The sequence below is a fragment of the Gymnodraco acuticeps genome, unplaced genomic scaffold (genome assembly GCF_902827175.1).
Source record: "Gymnodraco acuticeps unplaced genomic scaffold, fGymAcu1.1, whole genome shotgun sequence".
Taxonomy (NCBI): Eukaryota; Metazoa; Chordata; class Actinopteri; order Perciformes; family Bathydraconidae; genus Gymnodraco; species Gymnodraco acuticeps.
Window position 1 is genome coordinate 1,908,720 of NW_022992216.1, and position 20,521 is coordinate 1,929,240.

Sequence of the window (20,521 nt, forward strand, 5' to 3'; positions counted from 1 at the left end):
ACTAGTTCTTTTTTATCCAGTTAGAAACTTTGTAAGCAGGCCTGCCGAGGGATCTTAAAGAGGAAGACACCTTAAGGTCAGGCCTTGTTAAGCTCCCTGAAATGTTATTTAAATCTTATGAAAACCAGTTTGCCCAGAATGGTGTGCAGGAAGTCATGTGCTCGGTGTGGGTGGATAGTAAGAGGAGTGTGACACAAAAAGGAGGAACAGTTATACGATAAGGTGCTGCTTTGAATTCCTCTTGCTGACTTTGTTTCTGTGAAACTGGAAGAGTGGAAAGCACAGTGAAATACCTTCATCGCTGAAGAGAAACATGAGCTGATTATTCCTTCTAACCATAGGTAAATGCTTTGTGTCTTTTTTTATTTAATTGTATGTAGGTCTCAGGTGTAAGCAGCAACATAAATGCTGCCTTTAGTCTTCTCCATTTATCTTTTTATTCATTTTTAAAACTCTGGTGGCAGCATTTTGCCAAACCTGAATTGTTTAAATGTGTTACGTCAACTTTCTTTGTTTAAATATAAATACTACTTCTAACTCTGTAGGTTTCCCCTGCAATGTTCATCTTGTTTTGCATGCAGTTTGAGTTTGACAAATGCGATTTGACTAAACCACTTCTGATAGGAGATCATTTAATCTTTCTGACTACGCCACAGGTGTACCGGTTTTCTTTACCTCAAGCGATAATCCAACTGTAACAAATGCAGTAGTCAGCAGGCATTTTGAACCTGATAATCTACTTGTTTTGGATATAAAGGTGTATATATCCCTTATAAGGGATACCAACTGAGTCTCATTGCTTTTGTAAAGAAACATTTATTTAACAGTTTAGGAAAGCATATATTTTTGTGTTTTATAAAAGTGAATCTACTCACTGGCTTTCCTTAAAATTAAGGTTGAATAGTCTCATTGACGAAGGTGCCTCTGTATTCAATTGTTGTCACAACAGTCCAAACCCCCGAAGGTATTTAGCTTTTAAAACATGACAATCAGCAAGTAATCATAATTCGGAGAAACTTCAAAGATGTGGCCTTTTTTAAATTGTAATTTACTTATAATAACCAATTGTCTTACCACTCAGCTGCACCTCCTTGACCTCCTTATCTTCACAAGTTGCATTTCCACGCTGCCAAACAGCATTGTGTGCAGAGAGAGAAGAAGCGCCATCACTCACCGTTTCTTTCCCTCTTACGTCTCTTTGATATAAAACCCACAAGTGCCAGCTGTTTGGTAAACTTTTGTGACATTGCATACGTTTTTACTTGGCTATTTAGGGTTTTTAGTCGAACAGATTTCCTATACAGATCCTGCATGTCTTTGAATGACTGTCCTGGATCCTAGGTAAAGTGGTCACTTTAATGCCAAAATGAAAGCTAGTGTTAATACTGTAGTTGCTATTCACTTGCAGTTACAACATTCTGACAGTATTCCTTAATAGTTGATCTATAGTCCTCTCACGTCTTTCCTCCTGTGTTGCAGAGGTATGGAGTTGGATAGTTTTGTATATTTTGATGGACTGTCAGCTGCTGGGGACCTGACAATGCCATTCCCAGACACGGTGAAGTACTGCATCCTGGGAATTTCAGTCACTCTTTTACTGCTGGCGCTGGGTATCTTGGCATGGCAGGTCTTCAGGTGCTGCTCACAGAAATACACCACATACATGCGGCAAGATACCGGTGAGTAGATAGGATTACAATACAAAGCACACATTTCTAATGCTGTATACCAAGAAAGGAATACAAATTGCAATTGTGTGTCTGATTTTTACTGTAGTGAACAATGATCAGCTGTACTCGGATAAAAAGTCGGGGACAGCAAGAATCTACTCAGGAGCTCCAAGCACCAGGGTAAGAGGAAATGGATTGTAGGTGTGGATAGAGTAGAATATAATCACACCTTTTCTTATGACCATATTGCTTATACTTAATATCTCACAAGTCTTCCTATGGCCTTTTGACCTACTTTTAATGCTAGTAAATGTAATTGGATTAAGGAAGCACATCACACAAATATACATGTCACTGGCGGTAGACTTTTTAACTACTACTTTTAATCATTTTTTCATACTCTTTAATACTTTAAAAACGTATTATAAGTAATTGAGATGTGAGAAACATCACAATTTAAAACAAAAATGATATGATATGCATCAATTAAATAATTATTTATTTTCTATATTGTCACTGGCATTGGACATTAGGTCAATATTTCTTTTTAAAACAGTTTAATTTATAATACCTATTAAAGTTAATTAGGATTCAAGAAATATATCACATTAATAAAAGGGATTTCTTTATTTTTTATAATGCCACTCGTTTTTGATGCCACTCTAATTTTTCAATATGTTTTAATAGTTTTCTAATACAGACTATAGATCATTGCAATGTAAAAAACACATCACACACATTTGTTTTAAACATTTCTAACATGTCAACTGGGTATTGTGCATGTTTGTATCTGTTTAGATAAAATGAGTGGGCATGTGTGTGCATTCAAAATACATAATACATGTCAGACTTCTTTCTAAATAACTGTAGAAACAAGTTTCAATGTCCTCTGCAATGTCTTGGGTTGAACTATGCATTTTGAATGGTTTAAGTCATGGGTGTCAAACTCAAATACACAGTGGGCCAACATTTTAAAATCGGTATAGTCGAGGGCCGGACTGGTTCAATGTTTATTGCAAAACTTATTGAAATGAACTTATTGCACATATTAAACCTGGAACTAACAAAGCTTAAATGATTGCTTATAAAAACAACATTAAACATTAAATAATCAGTTGCATTCATTTCTTATGGCAAAGAAAAAACCAAACATGCCCTGTTGTCGTGAGAGAAAAAGTGCAGAAGAAAACATCCATTGAAACTCAGTGTGCTGCTCTGTGATGCTAGTTCAAGCCAGATACTTGGCATCTCATCTTGGGTGCAAGTTCATCAATGTTTGGGGTCAGGCTCTGAGCGGAGGAAACCCTCAGGATTGAGTGAAGGTGTACAAAAGTGGTGTACAAAAGTGGTGGGGCACAAACAACTTAGATGTCTATAAGCTTCTGCACTGGCACTGACTATAAGCTTCTGCACTGGCACTGACTCTTCAGGTTTACAAATATTATATTTTGACCTAAATCAAAATATATTATTTTCAAAAGCTTTTTTTTCTGATGCTTCAATTAATTTTAAACAGACAGTTCAACAAAAGGATACCCAAAAAATGTAATTTTATCATTTAAAGAATTGTTCTCTCTTAGTAAGATCCCATTTTCAATAAAATTGCGGTCTTACCTTGACTTGAAGATGAAGTCCATTTGCCTATCCTTCTGGACAAAAATCTCTATTACTTTTTTGTAAAAGTCCTCCTTATCTAGGGTTGCCAACTTCCAGAAATGAAGAAACGGGACACATGCATGTGTCCCCCGCGCGCGCGAAGATTTTCGGGATTCTGGCAGATTTAGTTACTTTTTTTTGTTACTTTATTTCGGTTTTAGGGTTAGGGTTAGGTTAGGGTTATGTTATTTAATTATTTTGGGGGAGCCAGCCCCTAGGGTTCGAAAATGTTTTTGGGGGTCAAACCCCCCAAAACCCTCAAAATGCATAGAAAACTATGCATACCTATAACACAATACAAACACAATGGTCTTACACCTGCATTAGGCTACTACATCACATTGTACATCAGCATGTTCAAATCGGATAGGTGGGCACTAGGGACATCTGGGCACCTCGATGTACAATTGGCTATTTTGTCCAAAATGTTAAAAAATAAAATATTTGAAAAATGGTATTAAAGGTGGGGTAGGTAAGTTTAAGAAACCGGCTCGAGTGCACTAAAATTTGAAAGTACGCAGCCGAAAAGAATCCGCCCCTTCCTTCAGACTTCCTTACAGAGCACCTCCTCCAACACACATGAACGCGCACATGACGTCAGCAGACTGGTGAAAGTGGCCGCCTGTTGCTGGCGAGTCATTGAAGTACTGCTGCAATGCACGCCCAATGAGGGCACGAGATACATTTGTGCGTGCACGAGATGGAAGGCTGACCGACAGGGCGGCAATCCAATCCGTTTAGCCGGCCCGGCCCGGCTAAACGGATTCATTGCTATCGGGATGTTAAGAGCATTCCATGGAATATAACAAAAAGTGTATCTCGAGCCGGTTTCTGAAACTTACCTACCCCACCTTTAAGTAATGCAAAGTATACATGATGTGAACATGCACGGAACATCATTATTAGACTTAATCAGTGGCGGCTGGTGGAAAATATTTTTGGTGGGGCTGTTGATATAGTGAGTAAAACATTTTTTTTTGGGATAAATGACCCCTTAAATTAGGACTTGTGGTGATGTAATGGCGCGTTTCCAGTGCCGCGCGGAGCTCGCTTTAATGCTGCGTTCAGACCGGACGCGATGCGAATATTCGCTTCGCTCTAAACGCTCCTATCGCATCGCTCTAGTCGCTCGAGTTTCACCGCGGCTGCCAGCTGTGTTTACTCGCATCATTCAAACAAGACGCGCGGGCTCGGGAGCTACAACTACAACAAAATGAACATATTTTACCGTGATTAAATTGTAATACACGTTTCTAAATTATGCCGACGTAACAACATACTGATACCGGTTAGTAAAAACCATGAATTATTGCTTTGACAAGTCTGCAGACAGACGGCAGGCGAAAAACCGTTCTGAATGGAGCTTGACTAAGCTAACGTTATATATGCTCCGACCGTCCACACTCACAACAACGGCCTATACAGACATAAATAAACCAGCGACTGTATTCTCCATGGCACAGAAGGTCTGTGGTTTGTACTTGTTTAACTTTTGTCTAGTTTCTGAACAGATCGTATCTGTCCCCGGCTGTTTGAAGAGCAAGCATGGGAAACAAAAGATAACATTTACCTGTTTGGGTGCGGACCGAGGTCGGGCGACTCCACCTGCACACCATTCTCATCCAACTACTACGTCACCTTGGTCACTCACGAGTCTAAAAAGCAACTCACGTCAACGCACGTAAGCAACGTGGGCGCCAACGTGAGCGCCCTCGTGACCAAAATATTTGACGGCGCTGATTGGCTGAAATTATGTTTCGGCGGCACAGTTTACTATTGAGACTTTTGCAACATGCTGTTTGCTGCTGTTTGGCTCGGGGGCTCCCCCGGTAATGATAAACTAATGCCATGGGCAAGGCCAGGCAGGAAACATGTGACTTATCAGTAACTTTAGACATCGTAACACAATTTTAAACGATATTTTATTGTAGATTATACATTTTACTGATACCAATTGTATGATATTTACCTTGTTCATTAAAAATAAAAATATAAAATATATATATTTTTTAAATATATATTTTTTTAATTTAATATTTTTTTTAATATTTTTTTTTATATGTGGGAAGAGGTGGGGCGGCGCCCCTAGCGCCCCTATGGGCCGGCCGCCACTGGACTTAATGTTATCCTTCAACCAACCATTTCCCCAGCATTTTCCCATCAATCAGCTGACTCTCACTCTCACACACACACACACACACACACACACACACACACACACACACACACACACACACACACACACACACACACACACACACACACACACACACACACACACACACACACAGCCGATGTACAATACACACACACACACACACACACACACACACACACACACACACGTGCGAGCATTGTGCCTGCCCTGTCAACTGAGCGGTCCTAAGGCCTTCGAATACAGCACACAAACACGCAGGCACGCAGCCAGACACACTGCATTGCGCGCAAACAGAAACATATTTTTTATTTTTCCCTTTACACGGGAGTCCGGGACAAACAAAGTCCCGTACGGGACACGCCCCTTTTGGCTCAAATACGGGGCGTCCCGGGACGGTTGGCAACCCTATCCTTATCTTCTTGTAGTTTCAAAAGTCTATCATAAATCTAATCGATAGATTTATGATTAGAAAATTAGAAAAGTAGGGTAGACATGTGGATATTATCTGGCTGAACAAAACGTGCATTTATCTAACAGGTAAGTTTCCCACAGATTTATTTTGAGCTATTTTCTAAAATCCCATGGAGAAATCTCATTGCTTTTTTGTGGAGGGAAGCCATGCGCAGCTTACTTCTGGGTTTTAGGACGCGTCTCGTCTCCTCTTCACACACCACACTTTTCGTGGCACACGTACTTACTAGTAGGGCTGTGTGATTATGGCAAAAATCATAATCACGATTATTTGGTCAATAATTGAAATCACGATTATTTTGACGATTATTCATTGACCATTTATTGAACTTTAAAACAAATAATATTTTACCAATAAACAAGATCAATAAATGTGTTGGAGCGCACTTCCAAAACCATACTAAACATATATTAATATGATAAATAAAAATAAATTAGACCAAAATAAATGAAATCCAATATGTTGCAGTGCACTGTCACAACCTACTGAAAACTCCTTAACATATAGCCAACATTTTGGTAAAACATATTCATCATATTCCACTCAGTTAAACGTTGAAGGCTGGCCCACCGTCATGGTCCAGAAGTAACAGGAAATAAATGTTGAACTACAATTTAAGACCAAATAAAAATGTTTAGGCCACCATGGCAAATGCTGGTAGGGCTGCTCATGTCATCTCTTAAAGATTTTTTGCAAGAAACACCAGCCTGTTTACATGGTCTGGTTTCAGAGATGAGCGCAGGCAGGTGACAATATTGCCACCTGTACTGAAGACCCTCTCTGAAGAGGAACTTGTGGCAGTGCTGCCACATATGACACAGGAAAAAAAGAAAAGAACCCTTTCTTTGCCATTATATAAAAATAGTGTTTCTACAAAAGTATAAATTAGGCTTACTAATAAGACAACTCAGATCTGAAGCTACACAGTAATCTGCTGCAGCAACAGTGCAATAAAAAAGACAACATTAATAGAATCAAACCCATTTTTTGTTGCATTTTATTAGAGTATAAAAAGAAATGCCTTTAAAATAGGATGCAAGCAACACTAGTTTCTGAACTGATAGACTATAATCAATTTAAACAGAACAGATCTTAATGTTTGCATTCTTATACCATTTTGTACAATAATTATCATGAATAAATTCAAACAAACTAAAACTTACAGCAGATTAATAACGGTATCTAAATTGAGTTTTTATTATATCAAAAACCTGTTGAAATGCTGCTGTTATTTTTACTGTCCCACAAAAGCGCGTCGCAGCCTCCAGGAAAGCTTCTTTCATAACTTCGCCGTCTTCGAAAGACTTCATGTGTTTCGCAAGAACGTGACTGACACGATAAGATGCTCTGGTAGCAGCCTTGCTCTTGTTGTTGGGCCTGGTGAAAATGGACTGCTGTGCATTTAGCTGTGCTCTCAGGCCCCTCCCCTTTTGGGAGCGTAGGGCAGAATTGAGGGTATTCCGTCTCGTAGCGTTTGTGCACTGTTTTGAAATGCCGCTCCTAAATTACCCTTCTTCGATAAAGCCACGCTCGCATTGCAGATGAGACAGATGGACTTTGAATTGGAATAGATACAAAAATAATGATCCTCCCACTCGGAGTGAAAATTATATATTTTGGGCTTTTTTGCTTCTGCCATAATTGCGGTCTTGTGTGTGTGCGGACTGTCACTCCTGTTGACCATCCATGCTGTTGACACGGACAAAGTCAGCGAACTAGTGCACTGCTCACCAGCCACGCCCCGACACATGGGGTGAGGCCGGCCAATCACAAAGCTTTGATGCGTTCAAGTGCATTATTCTGGCACGGGAACATTATGTTACAGGACATTAACGATAAAACAGAATATTGTTGTTCTATTTTTAGACACATCTCACGATCGACTGGGAATCTCCCCGCGACCCTTCTTTTTAACTAGTTGCTGCTCTTGTTCTGACATCTTCGCTTGCGCTGAACACTCACAACACATGTCACTCCCACGTGGCCGAGTGGGCTTTTAGGGAGGGGCGAAAGCGCACCCAGCAAAATAATCGTATTTTGTCAATTATGCTGTTTTCCTAATCGTCGCAAGCCATAATCGTAATCGCGATTAAAATATGATTAATTGCACAGCCCTACTTACTAGTGATCAGAGAGCCCTGGGCTCTGCTATTGATGTTACGTATTGCGCCGAGGCTTCGGAGCGTGTGTCGAGTAATCCTTGAAGCTTTTTGTGAAGCATGTATCGAGGCTTGTATCGTTTTGGGCCAGTGACGTCATCGATGACAAACGAAGCCTCGCTGCCTGTCAATACCACGTGACTGCTTCAGGAAGCGATTCAGATCGGTTGAACCGTTGAACCGTTGAACCACAACGCTCATAATACCCATGGATGTATACTAAGAATCATATTACCCCTCCTGTACCCGGGCCCGGTGACACGATGGAATCAAGAGAGCTCAGACCCTCACCTATATAGAGGTCGGAACATGTCATAAGTATAAATAGATACAAGCATAAATAAATGTAGGAATAAAAACATGAACAAATAAATACAGGAATAAATATGTTGCAGTGTTTTCAGGGATCTTTAGTGTGTGTGCTGTGGCTCAGCTGGAAAGCAGTTGACTCATGACCGCAGGGTCCCTGGTTCAACGACTGAACAATACGTATTTTTTGTTGTTTATAAAAGCTACAGCTAAATTAGATAATGTAGTTAATAAATGTATTCTTTGATATATGGTTTAGCCTTTCTCAGGCTACAACATGGTTACGTTTATGAATATTATTAAGGAATACAAATCCCTCTTTGCAATGTTTACCATCCTCCCTAGGCTTTTCAATCACAATCATTAAACTGGAATAAATACAATATTGTTAACATGAAAATATGATTTTATGTTCGTTGTTTAGAGGTATTCTAAGGCTTTACTCAATGGGAACTCGGTATGAGATAGAGCACACTGTTGAGATGTCCAATCTGCCTGTTTTACACACTTTGACCAACAGGGGGTTTGTGTTAAAATGAAGCCCATGATGAAGCCTCATGAGATGAACCCATGGATGTATAATAAGAACTGGATACAGCGTGGAAGGCGGGGCCTCATTCATTCCTATGAGAGTTGCTCAATGGCGCATGATGACAAAATGGCCCAACTTTTGAGAGAGCGAAACGTCACAGATTACCCGGCATGCCTGATAAGTACCCGTATGTGCACTCATAGAGCATGCGCAACTTTAACCACGCCGCCCAAAAGGCTCGTTCACATTAAGCACGTGAATTTGCGTACAGGTAACAGCACCGCGCGTTCATGACAGCATGGTACTGGATTTATATTAACGAGGCGGAAGTTAGCAGCTAGCGGCTAGCTAGTAAATTATGCTAAGTTACACATCAATCGTTATGTACTTTTATATTACGCTGACATCAGGATCTAGTGATATCCAAGCAACAGAGCTTCATTTAGCATGATACTTGTGTGGGTTGTACATGAAACCACTTGGTAATATATATAAAAATGTATATGTTGAAGCCTGTTATGATCAATTGTGAGTTAAAACTTTATCTAAAAAGTAAAGCTGATGATGGATTACTGTGGTGGAGTTAAAATAACAATAGCCTATTTATTTTTGAAATGTGATGGAGTAAAAGGATAGTAACTGTGATTATTCATGTTAAGTAGCCCACAAGTAACTAAAACAATTGCAAGTGCAATAAGAAGCTACAGGAACGTTAATCTACGTCGGTAATATTAACTTTATTTAATACAACATTTACGGTACAAGATTTACATCATACAGCCCATGTAGTATAATATTTTACAAATGATGAATTACAACAAACATGTGCAATATATCCATTATTACAGCTCCGTGGGCTGGCAGTAAGGCGATATGGTCCGTTGTTATTGTGCATCCATGGGTAAAGAGAAACTCATGTATTGCTGAACACGTAAGATGAACGTGCCGGGCAGCGCGGTCCCGTGGGTTAGATGCGCGTTCATAATGCAGAGGGAAATAACTCTCAGAATAACGTTATTAGCATATTTTTACAACTTGAGGAACGAATGTTTTTAATAAGGGCTATACAAACGTTCATACTGGGTAGTTTATTTAGTTTTTTAAAAATTATCCAACGAGTTACAGACCACTCTTTCCCAATGTAAGTCAATGGGAAAAAGTGTTTCTGGGCCCAGCAACCTAAAGGAAGTGTAGTACCGCCGTTTGACCAGCACGAATATTCTCATCAGACTCCGGCGCACTTCCTGGGGGCTAGTTGCACAAGATGGCGTCGATCAACTTCCGGCGGCTGGGTGTGCGGTTGTAAACTTCCGGTCTACAGTAGAGTGGTAGAGGGAAGAGCGATAGATAGCGTATAGATATTATATAGGCACTATTTTACACTCGATGTCTCCAAGACCTACCGAAGGTTAACATCAGTGATGTACATCGGCTGGTACAAGCGGCAGGCTCAGCCCCGAGGAGCAAAAGAGAAAAGGGGTTCAAGATGTAGCTACATATCCAGCTACGTCAACAATTATGAAGGTAAGTGACAAACAAAGCTGTAGTTACGTTTTTTTGGATAACATGAATGATATCCAATTCCCCACAGTTTCAAACAAAGATCTATATTCAGGGAGAGTGAGCATCAGGGCTAGCTGTTACAGGTCCATGAGAAAGCATGAAAAGCCTCACGATCTCAGAGGAAAATAAAAAGTGTTAATCGGTTCAAAGCCTCAATCAGGTTCATGTTCTGGGGTTTTGATGTGGCAAGAGTAGTGTAGGTGCCATAACACTACTTAGCTCAAGTTCATTATTTGTATTATTTGTAGGTGCCATAACACTACTTAGCTCAAGTTCATTATTTGTATTATTATTATTATTATTATTTACGTCACCTTTATTTGCTTGTTGAGCACTTCCGGTAATTGTCACATGGGTGTGGTTTGGTTTATAAGTCACCTGTTTGATGTCGAGTGCACATGACAGAGGGTGAGCTTGTGCTGTCATTTTTTCTGTTGACCGTTTTGTCCATAGTTACTATGTTTTGATTTTGTTTATTACATTTCCTTAAAACTATATTGCTTCAACATGGACTTTCTTTTCGAAAACGCGTCACAGTTTAAAGCCAAGTTTAGCCTCTCGGCGACTCAAATGTAACTGGGGATTGAGCCGCCACATTAAGTCAACATAAAAAAACGCCGGTGATTCCCATCAGAGACCGAACTGGACGGACCGTCTGGCTTCCTAAGCTCACGGATCGCTTGGACGCTTCGGATAACGGACTTAACATTTTGTACCTTTGGAACCTTCGGATAGTTTTTCCCTGATCGATATGGATTGGAGTAGCCAGACCCGGCGCCAGAACAAATCTAAAGGGAGGGCATATGATTTCCATGGGAGGGCACACAAAACCGTCACGTGCTGCGGGCCTGCGGCACAATATATATCAAACAGCAAGGCCAACGGCATTGCGTAAAGACGCACACTATCGCAAACATACACAAATAAAGGGTAACATAGCAACCACTTTGAAACATTGTGTGCGTGGCAGCACAGACACTGGTAAATCACGAGCAAGGCACACTGGTTACGGATGGCAGCTTCCTCATCGCTGCACTCGGAGAGAAATAGTAGAGACGGAGTCGATGAGCTGTTTAGCCCGCCTTGGGCATGGTTTATGTTCCGATGCACTGCACTCGGACATGCTGTGGAGTGAATCGAGTCAACTCTGAGAGGGAGTTGGTTGACAGCTAAAAAAGCTATAATATCAACGACAGCTGACACGTAATAACGGCTCCGTGCCAGCTGATCTGAACCAAAGTTCTAATTTCCTTATTTCTTTCCTTGCGTATCTGTCTCTCTCTCCACAAACTCTCCCATGAAATGTGTTCTTTTGATGCGGCATGCCTTAGCAGTCCTTTATCAGTCTGTAATGCGTGTTTCCAGTTGCAAAAACCTTTGACAGTAAAAGCCGCATCAGATGAAGACACAAGGCGGCGTCTGCTTTTAACGAATCTTCAACAGAAAAGGGAAACCGGAGTCTGTTGTGTACCATGCAGCGGCAAAAGTGCGGTTCTTTCCTGAAAACAATCTCCCTGGATAACGATCCAGCTTCACCTGCTTGGGTTTATTAACCCCAGATCATCGCTAACTCAGCCCCGGGGTTTGCCGAGGTCAAGCTTGTGACATTAAGGCGTGCTGCTGCAACGGCAGGTGCAGGGTCGCCAGCAGCACCATCGGCTGCAGTTCTTTCATCGCTATTTCGTTTTAATAAATTCTTAGACCTTTTAAGCCAATTTTTTATGTCCATTTTGTAATTCAAACAGAAATGGGAGTCTACAGAATGCACAATAAACAAATCCAGAATAGGCGGCAGAGTGTGACGCTGTGATTGGTCAAAAGGGGGACGAATCACAAATCACAACAGACACATGCATTTATTTGACGTAGCCTGGCGCCTGCGATTTTTTGTTTTGTTCTGACATCACATACATCGTAGCATAAAAGTTCACAGTTTATTTATAATTCAAAAAATAAAATAAATATATTTTTTAATTTTTATAAATAATAAAAAAACGTGTTTATTGGGGGAGGGCAGGAATGTCAAATGGGAGGGCCTGGCCCTCCCTGGCCCTCCCACGGCGCCGGGCATGGGAGTAGCCACGAGGACTCACTTATGGACACTCATTGACTGCAGCGCACAACAAGCTAAAAGCGGTAGGCACGATTATTTCCTTTCTTGTGTATTTTTGCTGTACACAGTTTGGGAAGCGTGACCGTTTGTCCATTGGGGACTTTAGCTTTTGTTGTGTGTGTTTATTATGCCGTGAGCGGCGGAAGTTTTGTCATGTGTTGTGCTGTGAGCGGCGGTTGTGCATGCTTGTTATGCCATGAGCGGCGGAAGTTTTCGAATTGTTTGTTTTGCTGTGGCGGCCGGGCCCCGCTGGTTTAAGTTTCATACCAGTGAACACTGTTGTGTTACTTGAAATGCTAAGGCACCACACATATTGCATCAAATATGAGTGACACAAACGGTGAAATGGAAAAAAGGGCTGTCAAGCTTACTAGTAAAGCCTTGGCTTGCAAAATCGAACAACTACAAAAAGAATGTCAGTCAAACGTGCAGAAGATTAAAGGACGCACACAGGAAATCAAACATCAAATGAAAAATGATGAAAATGCAAAAGATGTTAAACTCAAACTGGACAAATTAATTCATCAATATGAAAATGCAAAAACAGCACATGAATCAGTTATTATGTTGCTTTCCGAGGACGACCTGGAAATACAAAATAACTGGTTTCAACAAATAACAAAACATAACTCTAGGCTTGTTTGAGACAAGCGAGACCGGCGCAGACCTGCGCAATTTCGATCAATGTCTTGCTCGTGCGTTGCATGATGGTTAGTCATTTTGTCCGACTTGCTCTGGAGGCTCGCCTACATGAGACGTTGAAATCTCGCGGGACAAAGACGCCCGCAGCCTTGAGAGCGAGGCGCGGCGAGGCGGCGCAGTTCCTCTCCACGGGCTGCGGAAGCAAAATGCTTGATGGGAAACGACTCGCTGGTATCTCGAGCTGAGCGCTCATTGGTGGTTTTTTCCACGTGCTGCTGATGAAACTCTCCAATTGGCTCAGCAAAAGTTTGTTGTTGTTTTGTGTCAGTTTTACGTCGCCACTTCCATTCACATTTTTCATCATTGTTCCACAATATTTATCATCATTAAATTAATATCTATATATTTTATACTATACTTGCACTGCTTACCGTTTTCATACTTTATATATCTTAGCATATTCATACACACTGTTCATACTGCTCTCAGGCTGCTGTGTGTATCTAGTGTATTCATACCCCTCACTGTTTATTCATCATTCAATTCATTCTATATTTTATTCTGTAGATTGTGTACATTACTTTTCACTTCACTGCTTGTTGCACCTGGTTAGAAGCTAAACTGCATTTCGTTGTCTCAGTACCTGTAATATGTGCAATAACAATAACGTTGAATCAAATCTTGAGCAGGAACAAATGTATTTACTTAGTACATATCTGACATTAACGATTAAACACATGTGTGCATTCTTTATAAATGCAAACCAAGTCAAGCCGACTCCGGAGGTGGCGGTATGCACCTTAAAGTTGTTTGCAATCCGCCAAAAAAACGAGAGAAGAAGAAGACGAAGCCGACTCCGAGCTGTCCGACTTCAGGCGAGCTTTTTGAGACCTTTATGGAGGATGTACAACAATGGCTCTTGGAAACAGGGAGGAGGCCCTTTCTGCAAACAGGTCATGATGTGACTGTCAATTAACCAATCGCTGCAAACACAGATATTCCTCTCATTCTACCAGACAAGGCACCCGCCGATGTAAAGGAGCAATTCGAACACACTGAGGCTCAGCAGGACGTTCTCTTTCCCCCATCAAACATGAAGGCTACATCATGCACACAAGATGATATACAACCTGGTGACAGCATATCAAACATTGGTAGCAGAAAAAGCAGGCAAAGCTCAAGATCAAAAGTTTCCAGCACCGCATCTGCACACATAAAAGCTGAGGCCAAAGTGGCAGCCATGAAAGTACTCCAAAAACTCCTAAAGGACAAACATGTCCTGGAAGCACAGGAGCAGGAATTGAGGAGGAAAAAGGAGCAAATGGAATTGGAAAGAAACATTGCTGCCACCATTGCAAAAATGAAAGTGTTAGCAGCCCCCAGGGGATCAGCTAATTGTTCTATATTATCCAATGGCATGCAGTCATATTTTGAAACGGGACAAAGGGAAATACAGTTTGTAACATTAAAACAACCAATCATAACCACCACAGACAGAGCTGTCACTAACATTGATACAGCTCCCCTAACACCCAATGCAGGCATCAGGAATCTAGATGAACATTTACATGTAGCATCTCCAGATCCAGTAACTGCCACAAGCAACAGTGAGAAGTGCAATATATTTTCAGTCATGGAAAAACAAAATGAAATAACCGCTTTATTAATCCAGCAACAGTGTCTATCATCCATGCCCAAGAAAGACATTCCAGTGTTTAATGGTGACCCACTTCAGTACCAAACATTTGTGAGATCTTTCGAATTTAATATTGAAAGCAAAAACAATAACCCCAGAGACTGCCTCTACTACCTGGAGCAATATACAACAGGACTGCCCAGAGACCTTGTACGGAGTTGCCAACATAGCATCAGACAGTGGATTCAGCAAGGCCAAATGGTTACTGCAACAGAACTTTGGCAATGAACATAAAATTGCTACAGCATACATGGAAAGAGCTCTTTCATGGCCATTAATAAGGGCTGAGGACACAAGGGCTCTACAGGCATACACGGTCTACCTTAGAGGATGTTGCAATGCGATGGAAGATGTAAACTACATGTTTGAGCTCAACATTCCAGCAAACATGCCAGCCATTTTAAAGAAACTTCCATATAGGCTGAGGGATTTATGGAGAACTGTAGCGTGTGACATCCAGGAAAAACAACACCAAAGAGCTGCCTTCAAGGATATTGTGGAATTCCTTGAAAGGCCAGTAAAAATTGCTACAGATCCCATATTTGGGGACATTAAAAACCCCCCTCCCGTAAGCAAAGACATAAGAAGGCCACAGCCTCATCCAAGAGGAAGCATCTTTGCAACCAATGTGAAAGTTACAGAAAATAAATATGACAGAAGCACTGTAGAGAAAGGGATTTTGTCTGCTGTGAAAAACTGCTTGTATTGTAGATGTGAACATGCTCTGGAGATGTGTCCACAGTTAGAAAGGAGGACACATCATGAAAAAAATCACATTTCTTAAAGAAAATGGTCTTTGTTTTGGCTGCCTGTGTAAAGGACACATAAGTAGAGACTGCAGGAAACGAATGAGGTGCAACATATGCAATCTAAATCATCCCAGAATGTTGCACATCCACCAACAAAGAATGGAAATGGAAAATGAGCAGGAGGAAATGGAAGAAGCATCTGCAAACACTGCTGAAGCCTCAATTCAGACAGGTGGCCTTACTGGGGCCGGTGAAGATGGTTGCAAACTATGCATAGTACCAGTCCAAGTTAAAGCCAAAAAGGGAAACACAACAGTGCATACCTATGCATTTCTTGACCCAGGCAGCACTGCATCGTTTTGCACATTAGGGCTTATGAACAAACTTAACCTCCAAGGAAGAAGGTCAAACATTCTGCTGAGAACTATGGGTCAAAGGAAGGTAATTGAAACCAGCATTGTGTCAGCCCTAGAGGTTGCTGGACTGGATAACAGCGACTTTTGTGATCTACCCGGCACATACACTCAGAAGACTATGCCCGTGCACAAAGGAAACATTCCACGTCAAAACGACATCAATCAATGGTTGCATTTGAGGGATGTTTGTCTACCTGAAATTGATGCTGAAATTGAGTTGCTGATTGGTTCAGATGTTCCAAAAGCCCTTGAACCAATTGAGGTAATCAGGAGTGTGGGGGATGGACCTTATGCCGTAAAAACCATGCTCGGATGGACAGTTAATGGACCATTAGGAGGATGTCCTGATGATACTCAGGACAAAACTTCAATAAGTGTAAACAGAACATCAGTTGTGCAACTTGACAAGCTGTGGGAACAGCAATTTAAGACTGACTTTCCCAAATGTGGGAGAGACAACCAAGAACCTTCCAGGGAAGACCAACAGTTCTTGGATCTGGTTTCAAAATCTGCCCACCTAGTCAATGGACATTATTCTATTGGATTACCATTTAGAGAAAAGGAAATATGCATGCCCGACAATAAAGGTGTTGCTGAGCAACGCACTCTGAACCATAAAAGAAGATTTAAGAGAGATCCTTCCTTTCATTCTGATTATACCAACTTTATGTCTGAGATGATATCTAAAGGCCACGCAGAAAAAGTACCGGATCATGTCTTGGAACGTAGAGATGGCAAAAATGGTATCTACCACATCACAGAGTTTTGCATCCACAAAAGAACAAACTTCGAGTAGTTTTTGACTGTGGAGCAACATTTCGGGGAGTTTCACTAAATTCTCAGCTCTTCCAGGGGCCGGATCTGACTACTTTGCTGGGAGTTTTGTCAAGATTCCGTAAAGATCCTGTTGTCATCACTGCAGACATCGAAGCCATGTTTCACTAAGTGAAAGTTCCAAGTGAAGACCGTGACTTGTTACGGTTCCTCTGGTGGCCTGATGGAGACTGCAGTCATAACCTGGTGGAATATAGAATGACCGTGCATCTCTTCGGAGCAACCTCATCCCCAAGCTGTGCAAATGTTGCCCTTAGGAAATGCGCTGAAGACAATCTAGAACAGTTCAGCCCTCAAGCCATAAATGCAATTTTGAATAACTTTTACGTAGACGACTGCCTCACTTCAACATCTTCAGAAGAAGAGGCAACAGCCCTTTATCATGAACTACGAGCCATTTGTTCCAAGGGAGGCTCTCTACTAACAAAATGGATAAGTAACAGTCGGCATGTGTTGGCTGCAATACCTGAAATGGAAAGAGCAAAGGAAATAAAAAAATCTGGATTTGGACCATGACAATCTTCCAGTGGAGAGAGTGCTGGGTGTACAATGGTGCGTTCAGTCTGACGTCTTCAAGTTCAAAATCATCTTGAAAGATAGGCTGCTCACAAGAAGGGGGATTCTCTCAAGCGTCAGTTCAGTGTATGATCCTCTTGGAATATTGGCACCAGTTGTCCTCACTGCAAAAAAGATCCTGCAAGATTTGTGTAGGAGAAAGCTTGGCTGGGATGAGAAATTACCAGAATCTATCTTACAGGAGTGGATGAGTTGGACCCAAGACCTTCATAAGCTGGAAGACTTCAAGGTTGACAGAAGCTTCAAACCTACCGACTTTGGAACGGTGTCATTTGCTCAAATGCATCATTTCGCTGACGCTTGCGAAGAGGGTTATGGAACTGTAAGTTACCTGTTTCTGCAGAACAATTCTGGCCATTCACATTGTGGATTCGTAATGGGAAAAGCAAGAGTGGCTCTGTTAAAACCAGCCACTATCCCTCGCATGGAGCTGACTGCCGCTACTATGGCAAGCCGAATAGACACCATGTTAAGAAGGGAGCTACAGATGGAACTATCAGATTCTGTATTTTGGACAGACAGCACTTTCGTACTCAAATACATCAACAATAACACCTCAAGGTTCAGAACTTTTGTGGCCAATAGAGTTTCGGAAATTGCCAAAGTATCAAATGCACTACAGTGGAGATATGTTAACACCATAGACAATCCAGCAGACATGGCTTCACGAGGTTCGACTGTAAAATATTTTCTGAAGAAAGAAAACTGGTTGTCCGGACCTCAGTTTTTACTTCGACCTCAAGAAGAGTGGCCCCAAAACCCTGATGGATTGAAAGTAATCTCACTAAAGGACTCTGAAGTCAGGAGCATAACCGTTAACACTACTCAGATCATGTCCGAGGAAATGGATCCTGTCAACCAATTAATCCATCACTTTTCCTCTTGGAATGGTTTGAAAAGGGCAGTAGCATGGATGCTCAGACTTAAAAGACTGCTTTTGAATCGCAGCAGAAAGAGAAACCAAACAAGTGTTGTTCTTCCTCAACTAATTCCAAATAACATACATCAAAGAGGTCTATCACAAAAGGAGAGAGGGAATCTCAACAGGTAAGAAAACAATGGTCTCACAGTTGAAGAACTGGCAAACGCTGAAATAGAGGTAATCTGTTTCTGCCAAAGAAAGAGGTACACCGATGAAATCTCAAATCTGAGAAAAGGAATAAACGTCAAGAAAACCAGCCACCTTCATAAACTCAACCCCATCCTGGAAAATAATGTGTTATGGGTTGGTGGACGACTTAGCTGGGCAGCAATGCCGGAGGATATGAAACATCCTGTCATAGTGGCTAAAGACTTTCACATTGCCGATCTTATTCTGCGAAATGTTCATGAAGAAGTGGGTCATGGTGGTCGCAACCATATGTTATCCCGACTACGCCAACAATATTGGATTCCTGGAGCTACCGTAGCAATAAGAAGAACGTTGTCGAAATGCGTAGTCTGCCGGCGGATTTGCCCCTGGATAGAGTCTCTCCTGATGAACCTCCATTCACATATGTTGGATAGTGTTGTAGCGACGCGTCGACTTCAAAATATCGTCGGTGACATATTTCCGCGTCGACGCGTCGCTACACACACGTGGGTCACCCAAAGCAACAAGCAGTTCGCAATCGCACTTCAAACACAATGGAGACTGAAACGGCTACCACCTCCTCCTCACAGGATTGCGCACGAAGCCCCCAAACGAAAATATCTCGCCCTAGGTCTTCAAAAGCATGGGAATATTTTAAAGTTAGTCCAAAACGCAAAGATATTTATATATTTATATCTCACTGAGACTGCTGCATAGCCTAGCAGAAGCAGCAGCTAGCTGTGGTGGCTACCATTAGCAGCTAGCATTTGCTCTCCGATTTTTACATAAAATGGAATTATGGATTATAAATTCAATCATTTTTTTATACATAGACGTTAAAAACCTATGGATTAACCGATTCAGCCGCGTTTTTGCTCATTTTAATGCCATTGAACACGTCTTTTGATCAGATTGACAGCTACGGTGGTGAGACGATCTCCCTAGAAGCTCTGTGAAGGTACGTGTTGTGATGACTGTATTTGCTTCCCCTGTCGCGAGTCCGGATCACTCAGTGATGATACTATATACCTACATAATCTGTGGAGTCTCAGCTTTAATCGGATATATTGTATGTGCAGCTACGATAAGTAATAAGGGTACTTTTATCTTGAGTTCTGTGCCAATGTCCGTTAGCATTTTTCGCTCAGGGGTCATTTAGATGCTTCTTATGAGACTTGTGTTTTGTTTTGGTAAACATGGTTTGTATCGTCAGTTAGCTGAGATTATTTCCGTTAATCTGGTATAACACATTAATAGGTTCTTAAATATTAAGATCCCCTGAGACACAGTATCGTGAACATTTTTTTTTTACATTACGTTTTTTTTACATTACGTTTTTTATGAATTGAACAACAGAAAAATAATCGTTAGATTAGTCGACTAATCGATCAAATAATCGCCCGATTAATCGTTTTCAAAATAATCGTTTTGATTATGTCGGACCCTTTGGAGTGAAGCGTGGAAGGAGCATTGTGAAACGTTATGGCGTCATTTTCACATGCTTAGCAATAAGAGCAATTCACCTTGAAATGGCATCATCTCTTGACACTGATTCGTTCATCAATGCGCTACGGCGCTTTATAGCTAGACGTGGTCAAGTCAAAGAACTCAGATCTGACAATGGCACTAATTTTGTAGGATCCGAACACTAGTTGAAGGAGGCAATTGAAAGTTGGAATCAAGGTCAGATCCACAATACACTTCTCCAGAAAGGAATTCATTGGATCTTCCATCCCCCAGCTGGCTCACATCATGGAGGTGTTTGGGAAAGATTAATCAGATCAGTACGAAAGGTTCTCAACTCCACTCTGAATGTACAAAGTCTCGACGAAGAGGGACTTAACACAGTCTTATGTGAAGCAGAAGCTATTCTCAATAGCCGTCCAATCACCAAAGCTTCTACA

General features: G+C 41.3%; 1 protein-coding gene across 2 annotated transcripts in view; it reads left to right on the plus strand.

The window, feature by feature from the left end:
• Nucleotides 1-209: 209 nt before the first annotated feature.
• The window catches only part of syt19 (synaptotagmin XIX), a 36,830-nt gene continuing 16,518 nt past the window's right edge, over nucleotides 210-20,521 (plus strand). For both annotated transcript variants that reach the window (XM_034205896.1, XM_034205897.1), the window contains exons 1-3: nucleotides 210-341; nucleotides 1,480-1,679; nucleotides 1,777-1,850. In XM_034205896.1, coding sequence (XP_034061787.1) covers nucleotides 1,484-1,679; nucleotides 1,777-1,850 — 270 coding nt within the window. In that variant the 5' untranslated portion in view covers nucleotides 210-341; nucleotides 1,480-1,483. The remainder of the gene's footprint in view (nucleotides 342-1,479; nucleotides 1,680-1,776; nucleotides 1,851-20,521) is intronic.